Here is a 13,692-nt window from a genome sequence, read left to right as displayed (position 1 = left end):
TGTATCTATGTATTTTTAATTTTTATTTTTTTTAAAGATTTTACTTATTTGACAGAGAAAGAGAGAGCAAGAGTGTGAGCAAGCACAAGGAGGGGGAGTGGCAGACAGGGGGAAAGGGAGAAGCAGGCTCCCCGCTGAGCAGGGAGCCCAATGCAGGGCTTGATCTCAGGACCCTGAGATCATGACCTGAGCCAAAAGCAGATGATTAACTGACTGAGCCACCCAGGTGCCCGTCCTTCAACTATGTATGTGCTACTTGAAAATACAAATTAACAATATTGGAATAAAAAAAACTTTTTTTTACCTGCAATAACTTATCTGCAAGATCAGCCTGTATTAGCCAATTATAAAGGGCAATACTAAAGAGCTCATCTTTGGATCGTTGAGACAATTTAAGCATTTGTTCAAACTAAAATAAAAAAAAATAGTAAAAATTAGTAGTTAAAGGCTCTCTTGCTGGACATCATAACCATCAGCCTTATAAAATCCTGAAATCAAGAATCTTTACAGGTTTATTTCTAAGATCTACTACCTTTCCCAAAAGGAGCTGCTACCAGTACCACACAGAACTTCTAAACAATATATTTTCAGGATAAAAATATGCTATGTCCCTTACGTGATGTCCTGCTTCTTCATTACTCAGCATATTGGGATCAGATGACAATACTGGAGGCCCAGGTTTTTTGGGTACACTGGGAGACTGAGGAGCAGCCTTACTTTGATTTACCAATTCTTGAAGTGTATCTGTAATACACTTGTAACTGTTTAATCTGAAAAAGAATGGAAAAGCAACTGCATTATTTAATTAGACAGCAACCAATTTAAATACACAGAACGATTTGAAGACTATTTTGGGGAGGAGATATATGTACACACACACATATATTTGGTATTAAAATATAAATTGTAGTTCTGCACGGAGCACTGGGTGTTATGCACAAACAATGAATCATGGAACACTATATCAAGAACTAATGATGTATGGTGATTAACAATAAAAAATTAAAAAAAATATATAAATTGTATACTTTTTCTAGGTTTGAGAAACGTGGTTAACCATAAAAGGGTGAAGTCATAAAAATTAATGTATTAATAAAAAACATGTTTTAGATAGGTTATATATTTCCTTTATGGACACACATTTTTTTCTTCTTTAACAGTCACTACTAATTTGTGAACATTTAAAAATTGTAGCATAAAATAAAATACTAATCTTCACCCAGAACCAGAAATTAGGTGGTGGTTGGTGGGGAATGGTTCCAAATAAGTTATCTCATTTAAAATTGACATTAGTAAAGTGTCATAAAAACCACAGAGGCAAGTTCAAAAACATTTATAAGTCCTTAAGAATTTCCACCAGATTATGGGGCACCTGGGTGGCTCAGATGGCTGAGTGTCTGCCTTCAGCTCAGGTCATGATCTCCAGGTCCTGGGATCAAGCCCCACATCAGGCTCCCAGCTCAGTGGGAAATCTGCTTCTCCCTCTCCCTCTGCCTCTCCCCCCTGTCTGTGCTCTGTCTCTCTCTCTTAAATGAATAAAATCTTAAAAAAAAAAAAAAAAAAGAATTTCCACCAGACTAAAACTTGAACCCTAAGCTAAGAATTATAATCCTAATTTAGGCCCGTGATAAAAAAAAGGCATTTTTAAGTAAAAGCATAATTCAATTTTATAAGTGTTGTACTTAAGATATTATTTTCCTAATACAATCAATCAAACTGTACACCAAGGAAAGCTGACAAGCTGCTCAGGTGACAAAACTTGCCTTTCTTGGAAAGCCTGCAGTCCCACGATGTCTTCTTCTGGTTCTCCATGTTTATAGAAATGAAGTCCAAGACCCTGAGGATCTTTTTTTTCTGCAGCAGTAAGAGAGAGCTCCACTACACCCTCATAAAAACGGACTAATGGCAAAGGAAAAGGACAAGATAAGGCTTATTAAGCCGGATGCGTTTTTCCTTAGCTGGTTTATAAAAATACTGATCAAGGTTTTTATATCTCTACTGTATGGCAGTCACCTTGATGATACTATCATATAAAATATGTCTGGGGAATCTACCAAAGAATAAGGTACCAACATGCCTAAAAGGCAGCTATTGAGTATATTTTCTTCAATGGAAAAAGATTTTCAAAGTTAGAATAACAAAAGGGAAGGATTCAGTTTCTTGATGGAAAAAAAAAATCTTAGAATTCAAAACAGTATCTGTGCTAACAGTTATTACCTTTACATTATGCTAGATTTGATTTAAAGTAATTAAAAAGCAAGCAGACAGGTACTATTTTAAAAATTAGTCAAAAGAATTTAAAGCGGGCGCCTGGGTGGCTCAGTTGGTTGGGCGACTGCCTTCGGCTCGGGTCATGATTCTGGAGTCCCGGGATCAAGTCCCACATCGGGCTCCCTGCTCGGCGGGGAGTCTGCTTCTCCCTCTGACCCTCTTCCTTCTCATGCTCTCTATCTCTCATTCTCTCTCTCTAATAAATAAATAAAATCTTTAAAAAAAAAAAAAAGAATTTAAAGCATCCAAAAAATAAATGTAACCCAGGACTCTATCTAATACAGATAGTAGTTTAACTGGACAAGGACTGAAACTCCTGTGTTAAAAAGTTACATATTTCAAGATATAAAAAGAGCATTATAGTTTTTGCAGAAGCTAATGCAGTCATCAAATACTAAAACACAAGGCATGAGTTTCCCTTGTCACATCACTTGGGAAAGTGAAGTTGAAGAAGGATTTGCTTCTGGTAAGAGGCTCTTTACCAGTAGCTTGTTTTATTCAGTCGTTTGTCTCCTGAGTTAAGAAAAAGATACGAAAAACATTTTGTTTCTCACCTTGTCTATACTGAGCACAAACACTGGAAAGGTCCACTTGATTGCTGATTTTCTGATATTCCTTTAAGGATTCTCTTAACATTCTTTCCTTTTCAATCTTATTTTGAACTTGTCGGGAACGCTGGAGGAGTTCATTTGCCTAGAATCAGAGATGACAGGAACTTAAAAAGATGTAAAATCCAGCATATAGATGATGTTATCAACATAAGTCTTGGTCTGTGTCTCCGTTTACATTTGGTTTATTATCATAAAAAATAAAAACTCTACAAACTTACTTCTTCTTAATTTTAGGCAGAAAAATTTTTGACCAAAAAATCCTAGCTATTTTTAATTCCTTTCACAAATATTTTAAGCAAGATAGCTTTGACTGGTAAACCTCTTGCCTAGTCAATACATTATTGGTCAGCAGGCAGTCCATGTGATACTGATTTTTTTAATTATTTTCAACCTGTAAGAATGATCAATAAAAATTGCCCAATTGACTCTAACTTATTATAGATTTAAAGTTTTAGTAATTTTTAATTTCTAAGGAGAAACATATTTAACCATTAAAAAAATATGGTCTAGAAATACTATCAAGATTGTTTATGAAAAACTTAAACATACAAGGATTTTAAGAAATGACGTATTCCAACTCCTCTCATCATACAGATGCGGACTCTGGAGGCCATGAGAGGTTAGGAGACCTACCCAAGAGACGTTATATGTTAAGTAAAAGATGGTTTCTGATTCCAGTTTATTGTGCTTTTTATACCATGAAACCCCCTTTACGAAACACTGAAATAGCTGATAAAGCATCATACCTTAGAACAAATTGCATCATCAGTGCTATACAGAAGTGGGCAGATATCCTGTAAGTGTAAACTAATGCCATCAACAGCAGCATTATCTCTGATGTAGCAGTTGATAAGAGAAGCAATTAATGCCCCGGTCAGTTCCTTGTCCCTGATTACCAGATCTTTAAAGGTGGTGATTTTCAGCTGCTCTTGAAATTCCTAGGAGTATAAGAAAAAGTCCTTTTTTTCTACCAAAAATATAGGAATATCCTATTTCTACCTGGAACACAATTTCTTTAACAATTTAAAATAACCAAAAAATTAACAGACTCTATAATTCAAAAAGAAAATATGCTAAACTATACAGACTAGCACATTTTTGCAAACTTTCATAGAATCATAGAAAATTGTTAAAGAACCCACTGTATGACCAGTCTAAAGCTCTCAATTTACAAATGAGAAAGGTAAAATGTAGGCAGATCCAAAATTAGAGCCAGGTCTCCTGATTTTAGTCACAAGCAGAAAGAATAATCACTTAGCTACATTAAAAAATCTTGGGCTTACAGGGCGCCTGGGTGGCTCAGTTGGTTAAGCATCCGACTCTTGATTTCAGCTCAGGTCCTACAAATGGACCTTGAGAGCTTGTTTGGAGGTTCTAGCAGAGACACACAGCTACTCGTATACTCTTGACCGAAGAATGGTCTGCTTCTATCAGGGAAGGTCATCCTCTTTCAGTACAAAGCTTTGGAAGGGATGCACATGGAGTGGTGAGGGAGAAAGGGACACCTGCCTAGCCAGTCAGATCAGCCGAGTCAACCCTGGTGATCAATGGGCGTGACAGATTCACATCACACCTTTCCTTACAAATACATAGTAAACTATACAGGAGTGAAATGACACGGTGTCTAGGACCATCTTTAAAGTAATTTCATAAAGAAAAAGAGAATAGATTAATAAAAGTTGATAAAATCTTGAAAATGCTGAATATAAGCATATATGAGGATTATAATACAGTATTTACTCTATTTTTGTATACATTTAGAAATGTTCACAATAATAGGTAGGAATACATTCCCCTCAGTGTCCTAACATTTAAATGAATGCAAATTGCCATTATACTTAAAAAGGATTCAAATGAGGACAGCAGAAGAAATATGACCCATTCATTTCTCACAATGGTAAACATCTTTCTTTAAAAGAAGAACGTTTAAGTCACTGGACTCTTTGTTTTTTTTTTTTTTAAGATTTTATTTGTTTATTTGACACAGAGAGAGAGAGAACAAGCAGGCAGAGAGGCAGGCAGAGGGAGAGGGAGAAGCAGGCTCCCTGCTGAGCAGGGAGCCCGATGCGGGACTCCATCCCAGGACCCTGGGACCACGACCTGAGCCGAAGGCAGCCGCTTAACCGGCTGAGCCACCCAGGCACCCAAGTCACTGGACTCTTTGAAATTACATGCAAAAATTTTGTGGATGTATCTGTATGCATTCTTTGAGGGTGGGAAGAAAGAGTTTTGATCAAATTCCCAAAGGGATCTGAAACCCAAATAATGGTTATAATCTACTGTTTAAAAAATATATTTTTGGTAAAGATTTCATTCATATACCACACGATAAAATTCTCACATATTGTAAAAACTTGTGGTTTTGACAAAGCAGATCCCTCAAGCTTTCACGCTTTAGTGCAATCTTCCATTAAGAAGATTTCCATTAAGCAGATATTAACTTAATCATAACCTAAATGCTTCTCCCCAAAAGTCCCCTCCCAAACCCAAATATAAGATTAAAGCTTACTCAAAAGAAAACAAACTAAAGACAGCATTAACAGTATGATCTTAAGGGAAAAGAAATCCTACCTTCTGAAGTTCTCCTACAATGACAGTGAACTGATGTTCACAAAGAAGCTTCCATAAAGCCAGAGCCTGGTATGATTTTCGAACCAACTGCTGGATTGCCTGAAGTGAAACCTTTTCACTCAGTTGAGCCTCTAATGACAAAACACAACTAATGAAGTTTTATACAATGACATAGGTTGTTTTAAGTAAAACAACACTTTACTTTCAATAAGAACAACTATAGTTAAGGCTGAAATCCTTACTGGTCGCCTCCTTCCCCTCATCACAGCCAATCATGATCATGATTTGTTGAATTCATGCTTTTTATCCTGTCATTATGTGTATGTGCTTCTATGCGTCTGTGTGTACACATAAACAACACTGCTATTTTTAAACATTTACACCACTGCTTTTTCCACCCAGCTGTATTTTCACAGGCTATCTATAAGTATAAATCTAATGTATTTAAATTACTGGATGTTCCATCACGTAAGTATACCACAATTAGGTCCATTTTCCACTTTAAGGACATTTATTTATTTTTTTTTAAGATTTTTTATTTATTTATTTGAGAGACAGAGAATGAGAGATAGAGAGCACGAGAGGGAAGAGGGCCAGAGGGAGAAGCAGACTCCCTGCTGAGCAGGGAGCCCGATGTGGGACTCGATCCCGGGACTCCAGGATCATGACCTGAGCCGAAGGCAGTCGCTTAACCAACTGAGCCACCCAGGCACCCTCCACCTTAAGGACATTTATATTGTCTCCTATGCTTTGCTACTAAAACAATAATGCAATAAACATCCCTAAGAAAGGACTCCTGAAAAGCACCGTTAGTTTTCTCTAGGACTATGTTCCTCAAACCCTGGATTAAGATAAATTGGTGAAAAACAAAACAAAACAGGCGAGTCATGAAATCAATTCAGTCAGTCATGACAGTTTTTTTTTTTTTTTCCTTGAAAAGGAAACAGAATTGGGGTGCCTGGCTAGCTCGGTCAGTAGACCATGCAACTCTTGGTCTCACGGTTTTAAGTTCAAGCCCCACACTGGGCATGGAGTCTACTTAAAAAAAAAAAAAAAAAAAGGAAATATTAAGAGTATAAAACAGGTAGTTATTTCCCACAATTTTGTTTCAGTTGTATATGTATGCTTTCAAACATGAGGGTCATAACGTAAAATGTATTTCTTACTATAAGGAAAAAAGTCCGATAAAGAGTGCTATATGATGGGGGCGCCTGGGTGACTCAGTTGTTGAGCGTCTGCCGTCAGCTCATGATCTCAGGGTCCTGGGATCGAGCCCCGCATCGGGCTCTTGCTCAGCGGGAAGCCTGCTTCTCCCTCTCCCACACCCCCTGTTGTGTTCCTTCTCTTGCTTTCTCTGTCAAATAAATAAATAAAATCTTTTAAAAAAAGGGGGGGGCTGAAAGTTATGGAAATACATGAGATCCATACAGTCCCACTTTTCTCAACCACACTGATGTTATTTTAATAAAAAATTTTGTGTTATCAAAAAACTAGATCTTATTGAGAGATGTTCACTGTTTTCTATTCAATCCACTGTTTTCTACTCGATGAATAAAACTCTTTATTGGGGTCATGTACAGTCAACTGATCAGAAGGAATAACTTACCATGAAACTTCCTCTGCAGTTCCTGTTGCATCTGCTGGGTATTTCCATTTTCAGGACGCATGAATCCTATCAGCCTCTGCTGCACTTTGGCTGTTGTACTGAAACAAATTCCAGAATGCGTATTTGTGTTTTCAACTGCTTTACTGGGATAGAATTCATACACCATACAATTCAACCATTTAGAGTACACAATTCAGTTTCTCAAAATATAGTCACAGGGTTGTGCAACTATCACCACAATCTAATTTTAGAACATTTTCAATCACTCTCTATTAGCAGTCAATCCCCATCTCTCCCACCCCTACCCTAAGTAACTGCTGGTCTTTCTGTCTCTTTTAAGTTTGCCTATTCTGAATATCTCATATAAACGAGCTGGGATACATTGCTAATATTCTTTTCCTCTGCAGAATAGTGAAATAATCACTGGCGAATTGATGATTTAAAACTGAAGCATTTTAATCTTGTGGATGCTTAAAGTTTCAATTACTTGGTTATTGTGATGTCCGTTTTATTCAGAAAGGCTGAATAAATGGTTGCTTCTTTCTCTTTATCTGCCAAAATTAAAAGTAATGAATTGGTTTTTAGAATCCTTCAACAATGAGTATTTTGGTTTCAGGTTACACAGTAACATCCACCTTTTCCATGTGCAGTTTTATGAGTTTTGACAGATGCATGGTGTCATGTAACTACCATCACAACCAAGATACAGAAGGGTTCCATTACGCCCCAAAATTCTCTTGTGCTGTCTCTTCTATCCAAATCCTCTTCTACCTAAGCCTGGCCAGCACTGATCTCCTTTACCCCTATAGTTTTGTTTTTTTTTTTTTAAGATTTTATTTATTTATTTTAAAGAGTTTATTTATTTTTATTTGACATAGAGACAGAGATAGAGAGAGAGCATAAGCAGGGGGAGTGGCAGGCAGGCAGAGGGAGAGGGAGAAGCAGGTTTCCCGCCGAGCAGGGAGCCCGATGTGGGGCTTGATCCCAGGACCCTGGGATCATGACCTGAGCCGAAGGCAGCTGCTTAACCAACTGAGCCACCCAGGCGCCCAAGATTTTATTTACTTTTTGACAGAGAGAGAGAGAGAGAGAGAGAGAGACAGTGAGAGAGCAAACACAAGCAGGGGGAGTGGGAGAGGAAGAAGCAGGCTTCCCACCGAGCAGGGAGCCCAATGTGGGGCTCGATCCCAGGACCCTGGGATCATGACCTAAGCCAAAGGCGGACGCTTAATGAATGAGCCACCCAGGCGCCCCCTTTTTTTAAAGATTTTATTTATTTACTTGACAGAGAGAGAGAGAGAGTGAGCACAGGCAGGGGGAGTGGCAGATGGAGAGGAAGAAGCAGGCTCCCCTCTGAGCAGAGAGCCCGATGCGGAGCTTGATCCCAGGACCCTGGGACCACGACTCGAGCCCACGGCAGACACTTAACCGACTGAGCCACCCAGGCACTCCTACCCCTATAGTTTTGCCTTTTCCAGTATGTCATACAAATCGATTCTGTCTTCTTTTCTATAGCATAATACATTTGAGAGTCATCCACGTTGTTGCATATATCAGCCCTCTGGAGAATGTCAGTCTTGTTTGTTTCAGCAAGTAATCTATCTAGTGAAATCTGGTATTCACATTTTAAGTGCTAATTGTCACGAAAAAGGGAAAATAAAAGAGCTCTCAGAATTAAAAATATAATGGCCAGGAAAAAATGTATCAGAGAAACTGAACAGATGCTATTTTTTTTTTAAAGATTTTATTTATTTGACAGAGAGAGACACAGCGAGAGAGGGAACACAAGCAGGGGTAGTGGGAGAGGGAGAAGCAGGCTTCCCGCTGAGCAGGGAGCCTGATGCGGGGCTTGGTCCCAGTATCCTGGGATCACAACCCGAGCTGAAGGCAGACACTTAATGACTGAGCCACCCAGGTGCCCCAGATGCTTTTTTTTTTTTAAAGATTTTATTTATTTATTTGAGAGGGAGAGAGAGAGAGCGCGAGCAAGCAAGAACACAAAAGCAAGGGAAAGGAGAAGCAGACTCCCTGCTGAGCAGGGGGCCCAAGGCAGGACTTGATCCCAGTATGCCAGGATCATGACCTGAGCCAAAGGCAGCCACTCAACCAGACTGAGCCACCCAGGTGCCCCTAACAGATGCTATTTAAAATATAATTGGGGCACATGGGTGGCACACTTGGTTAAGTGCCAGACTCTTGGTTTCAGCTCAGGCCATGATTTCAGGGTTGTGAGACTGAGCCCAGCATCAGTCTCCGTGCTCACTATGGAATCTGCTTAAGACTCTCCTGCTCCTTTTGCCTCCCCCAAAGTAAAAAAATAAATCTTAAAAAAATAAAAATTATATATATGTGTGTGTGTGTGTGTGTGTGTGTATATATATATATATATATATATAAAATGATTGGGAACAACAACTCTAGGAATTCTGTAATCTACAGAACCACCACAACAACAAAAGGAAGGAAGAAAGGAAATTATGGAAGAAAAGAGAAGAAACTGAGGCTAGATCCAGGAGAGTTAATAGGATTTTCCCAAGAAAAGGGAAATGATCAGATAGTACAATAAATAAAAAATAACAGAAGAAAATTCACCAAGGCTTAAGTCTAGTTCTAAATGCTCACTGAGAAAGTTTAGTTCTCAACACTTACTGAAAAAAAGACATATTGAAGACATGGTGAAATTGCTAAATTTTCAGTAATAAAGACAAAGAGCATAAAAAAAACTTCAAAGTTAACACAAGCCATTTACAGAGAAAAGAGAATCAGAAAGGCAATGTATTTTTCCTCTGCAATATTAAAGTTTAGGAAGAAAATGGAACAAAACTGTAAATGAAAATCTGAGAGAAAATGGCTATGACCTTACAATCCCATACCCGTTAGGCAATAAAAAGGGGTGAAGTAGTTATTTATGCTGCAACATAGACCTCGAACATGAACCTCGAAATAATGCTAAGCAAAAAAAGGTAGATTCTAAAGACCATAAGTTATATGATTCCATTAGCATGAAATGTCAAGAATAGGCAAATCTATAGATAAGATAGATTAATAAGTGTTTGAGGCTAAGGGGTGGAAATCACTGCAAATGGACAAAAGAACGGTCTTTGGGTTGAAGAAAATGTTCCAAAAATAGACTGTGATAATGGTTGCACAAGTCTATATATTTACTAAAATTTGCAGAACCGAACATATAAAATAAGTGAAGCTTGTGGCATATAAATTACATCTTAAAAAGCTATTAACAAATACGCAGTGAGACTGTTGCAGGCGTGAAGGGTTGGTTGAAATTAGAAAATGTTAATAAAGGAAAAAGTATCTCTGCAAAATGCAGACATTTGACAAATTCTAATACTCACTTTACATGAAAATTCTTAAAACAGAAATGGATGAATACTTTCTTAGCATGATAAACTATATCTATGTAGGCATGATCTTTATTTATTTTTTAAAGATTTTACTTATTTATTTAACAGAGAGAGAGAGAGAGAGAGAGACAGCAAGAGAGGGAACACAAGCAGGGGGAGTGGGAGAGGGACAAGCAGGCTTTCTGCGGAGCAAGGAGCCCGATGCAGGGCTCGGTCCCAGGACCCTGGGATCATGACCTGAGCCGAAGGCAGACGCTTAGCGACTGAGCTGCCCAGGCGCCCCGGCATGGTCTTTAATAGGGAAACACTACAAGCTTTCCCACTAAAGTCAGGAATAAGACCCGGATGCCCAGTGTACCTCCACTACTATTTAACACTGTGTTGGAGATATTAGCCTATACAGACAGGAGAAAGCAACTAGAGCTAGAAAGAAAAGGTAAAATTATCTCTATTTGCAGATGACAGGACTAGATATTTGAAAAAATCTAAAACACTCAATGAAAAAACAGAAAAATTAGTAGAGTAGCAGGGTATAAAATTAACAGACAACTGCAGTTATAACTGTAAAATTCAATAAACTGCTAAGAAACTACCAACAGAAGAACATAATGTTAAAAAGAAAAAAAAAATACCTTACAACTAGAATTCCAGCTAATTTCCAAGGAGGATACTGGTAGAGGGGCAGGGGAAAAAGAACAGTAATAGCTTCTGTCCAATTACTAATGCTGACAGAGAGGTGTATTTTTCAGAATTTAAAACTAACTACTAGAGAAAGAAAATCATGTGTAAAACTTCTAAATCCGTGTTTGGGGTAGGGAGAGGTCTGATCAATCCAGTAAAATAAGGGGATGGGGAAAGAAAGAAAAACAAACAAAACACACAATAAAAAGCACAAATTCAGGATGGTGAAAATAAGATCAAACATTAAACTAATCCCAAACATGGGAAGAGGTTAAACTGTCTTATTAAAAGACAGACTCTCAAACTGGGTTAACAAAAGAAGGGAAAAATCAATTTATATGTTAAGATATACTTTATAGAGTGTTCCAAAGGCTCAAAATAAAGAAAATCGGTTTAACTTTCTTAGGAGACAACTGAACACTACATATCAACATTTTAAAAAGTCCTTACGTCCAATAATTCTACTTCTTAAGAAATTCATCTGAAGATTACTGAACAAGTACACCAACATTTATAAAGAAGAGTAATCACTGTACCTTCTTTATAACATGAAAAAACAGAAACACTGCAATTATTAGTAGAGTTACACCATTAAATGTCTGCATATAAATAATGGGAAAATATGCAGCCAATATAAAAATTATTTATTCTTGGGCACCTGGGTTGCTCAGTCGTTAAGCATCTGCCTTCGGCTCAGGTCATGATCCCAGAGTCCTGGGATCAAGCCCTGCATCGGGCTACCGGCTCAGTGGGAAGCCTGCTTCTCCCTCTTCTGCTCCCCCTGCTTGTGATCCTGCTCTCGCTGTGTCTCTCTGTCAAATAAGTAATAAAATCTTAAAAAAAAAAAATTATTTATTCCACTGATTGGAATGTTGTAGAAAATAAAGTATATACAATGTTTCATAAAAGTGTGCCTATTTAGGTTCTATCTGCAGTTTATTTTTTAATTTATTATTATTTTTTTTTTTAAAGGAGAAGACCTAAGGTTAGAGTGGCAGGAGAAAGATACAATGTTGAACATGATGTCACAGAACAGTCTTTCTGTCCCACTGAGTGACAGCTGCCCCTGGCACGGTCCCAGGGCCAGGATGCAATCAAGGATTTTCTTTCAGCACCAGCTACCAAATCCTGGCCCCAATGTCAGGGGAGGACCTGTGAAGGTGCTATATTTACAGTTTTAAAGAAATACATGATTTATATATTTCATATAGTTTACACTGTTATACTACAGATCATAAATTTTCTGGGCAGTAAAGTGAAATCTTTACAAACAGCCCATATTATTTCTATAATAAAAATTTTTTTTATCCTAAACATACCGCCCACACAAAAACCTTTATAGGTATGTTCACATCAGCATTTTTCATAGCAACCAAAAAGCTAACATAACCCAAATGAGCATCACCTGATGAACTGAAAAATGAAACAAAATACCGATACACGTTAAAACACGTGAACCTTGAAAATATGCTAAAAGAAGCCAGAAACAAAAGGCCACATTTCCAATTACATAAAAGATCCAGAATATGGCAGATCCACCGACACAGATAGATTAGTGGTTGCTAGGGACTGGAAAGGAAATGGGGAGTGCTATGGACTGAGTGTTTGTGTCCCACCATATTCCAGTGTTGAAGTTCCAATTCCCAGAGTGATGGTATTAGGAGATTGGGCCTTTGGGACGTAATTAGGTCTAGATGGGGTGATGAGAGTAAAGCCCACACAATGCGATTAACCTTACAAGAAGAGACCAGAGAGACTGTCACCTAGTTTTCTCTCTGCCATGTTAGGACACAGAAAAGAAGCTGCTGCCTGTAAAGGACGAAGAGGGTCCTCACCAGAACTCAACCATACTGGCACCCTGATCTCAGGCTTCCAGCCTCCAGAACTGTGAGAAGTAAGTGTTTGTTGTTTAAGCCATTCTATGGTATTATTGTTACTGTGGTCTGAACAGGGAGTGACTGCGAATGGGTAAAGGGTTTCTTTTTGGCATGATGAAAACGTTCTGGAATTAGATAGTGGTGGTAATGGCATAACCTCATAAATATGCTAAAAACCACTGAACTAAATATTTAAAAGGATGAATTTTATAATGTGAATTATATCTCAGAGAGAAAAAGGAAAAAATAGGCAAATAAATCTTGTTTATTCTTACTTTGGATTTCCTAATGGTCCGCCTGCAAATTGGGAGTTTCTGTCTAGAAATTCTTGCAAACCTTTTAGTTCTTGTAGCACTGACTCCAACAGTTGGGAGGGAACACTACTTTCAATCTGTAAGAAAAAAAGTATTTTCAAAAGCTTTAAAACACTGAAAAAGTGTATATGTAAAAAACATACTCTTTATAACTGAATGTCAAGTTTCAATAAACAGTAATTATTTATGCTTGGTGCAGAATAAAGGACTAGATAGCTACATCCCTCCTGTCCTGCTCTGGTTTGTTTTAGGTATAATTTACAGACAGTAAAATAAACAAATCTTAAGTGATTATCTTGATAGCTTTTTATGTTTTAATTCAGTCACCACCCAGACCACAATACAGAATATTTCCAACACCCAAAAAGTTCCCTAATGCTCCTTTCTAGAAGTCACTAG

At 37.8% G+C, this 13,692-nt stretch overlaps 1 protein-coding gene and 1 non-coding gene across 4 annotated transcripts in view; both read right to left on the bottom strand.

Moving 5' to 3' along the window:
- NUP155 (nucleoporin 155) overlaps positions 1-13,692 on the bottom strand; it is a 64,649-nt gene that overhangs the window by 18,183 nt on the left and 32,774 nt on the right. For all 3 annotated transcript variants that reach the window (XM_073890978.1, XM_025867373.2, XM_073890979.1), the window contains 8 exons: positions 13,255-13,370; positions 7,060-7,157; positions 5,454-5,584; positions 3,629-3,820; positions 2,826-2,964; positions 1,764-1,899; positions 617-770; positions 305-409 (listed from right to left, as the gene is read on the bottom strand). In XM_073890978.1, coding sequence (XP_073747079.1) covers positions 305-409; positions 617-770; positions 1,764-1,899; positions 2,826-2,964; positions 3,629-3,820; positions 5,454-5,584; positions 7,060-7,157; positions 13,255-13,370 — 1,071 coding nt within the window. The remainder of the gene's footprint in view (positions 1-304; positions 410-616; positions 771-1,763; positions 1,900-2,825; positions 2,965-3,628; positions 3,821-5,453; positions 5,585-7,059; positions 7,158-13,254; positions 13,371-13,692) is intronic.
- On the bottom strand, positions 12,142-12,269 carry LOC112820512 (small nucleolar RNA SNORA30/SNORA37 family). Its single transcript, XR_003207175.1, has one exon. It is a non-coding gene; the product is annotated as a small nucleolar RNA SNORA30/SNORA37 family (small nucleolar RNA).

The sequence above is a fragment of the Callorhinus ursinus genome, unplaced genomic scaffold, assembly GCF_003265705.2.
Source record: "Callorhinus ursinus isolate GAN/ISIS: 27379988/994484 unplaced genomic scaffold, GSC_fseal_2.0 scaffold3, whole genome shotgun sequence".
NCBI lineage: Eukaryota > Metazoa > Chordata > Mammalia > Carnivora > Otariidae > Callorhinus > Callorhinus ursinus.
Note: the sequence above shows the minus strand (reverse complement) of the source record. Positions and strands in the feature narration are given on the sequence as shown.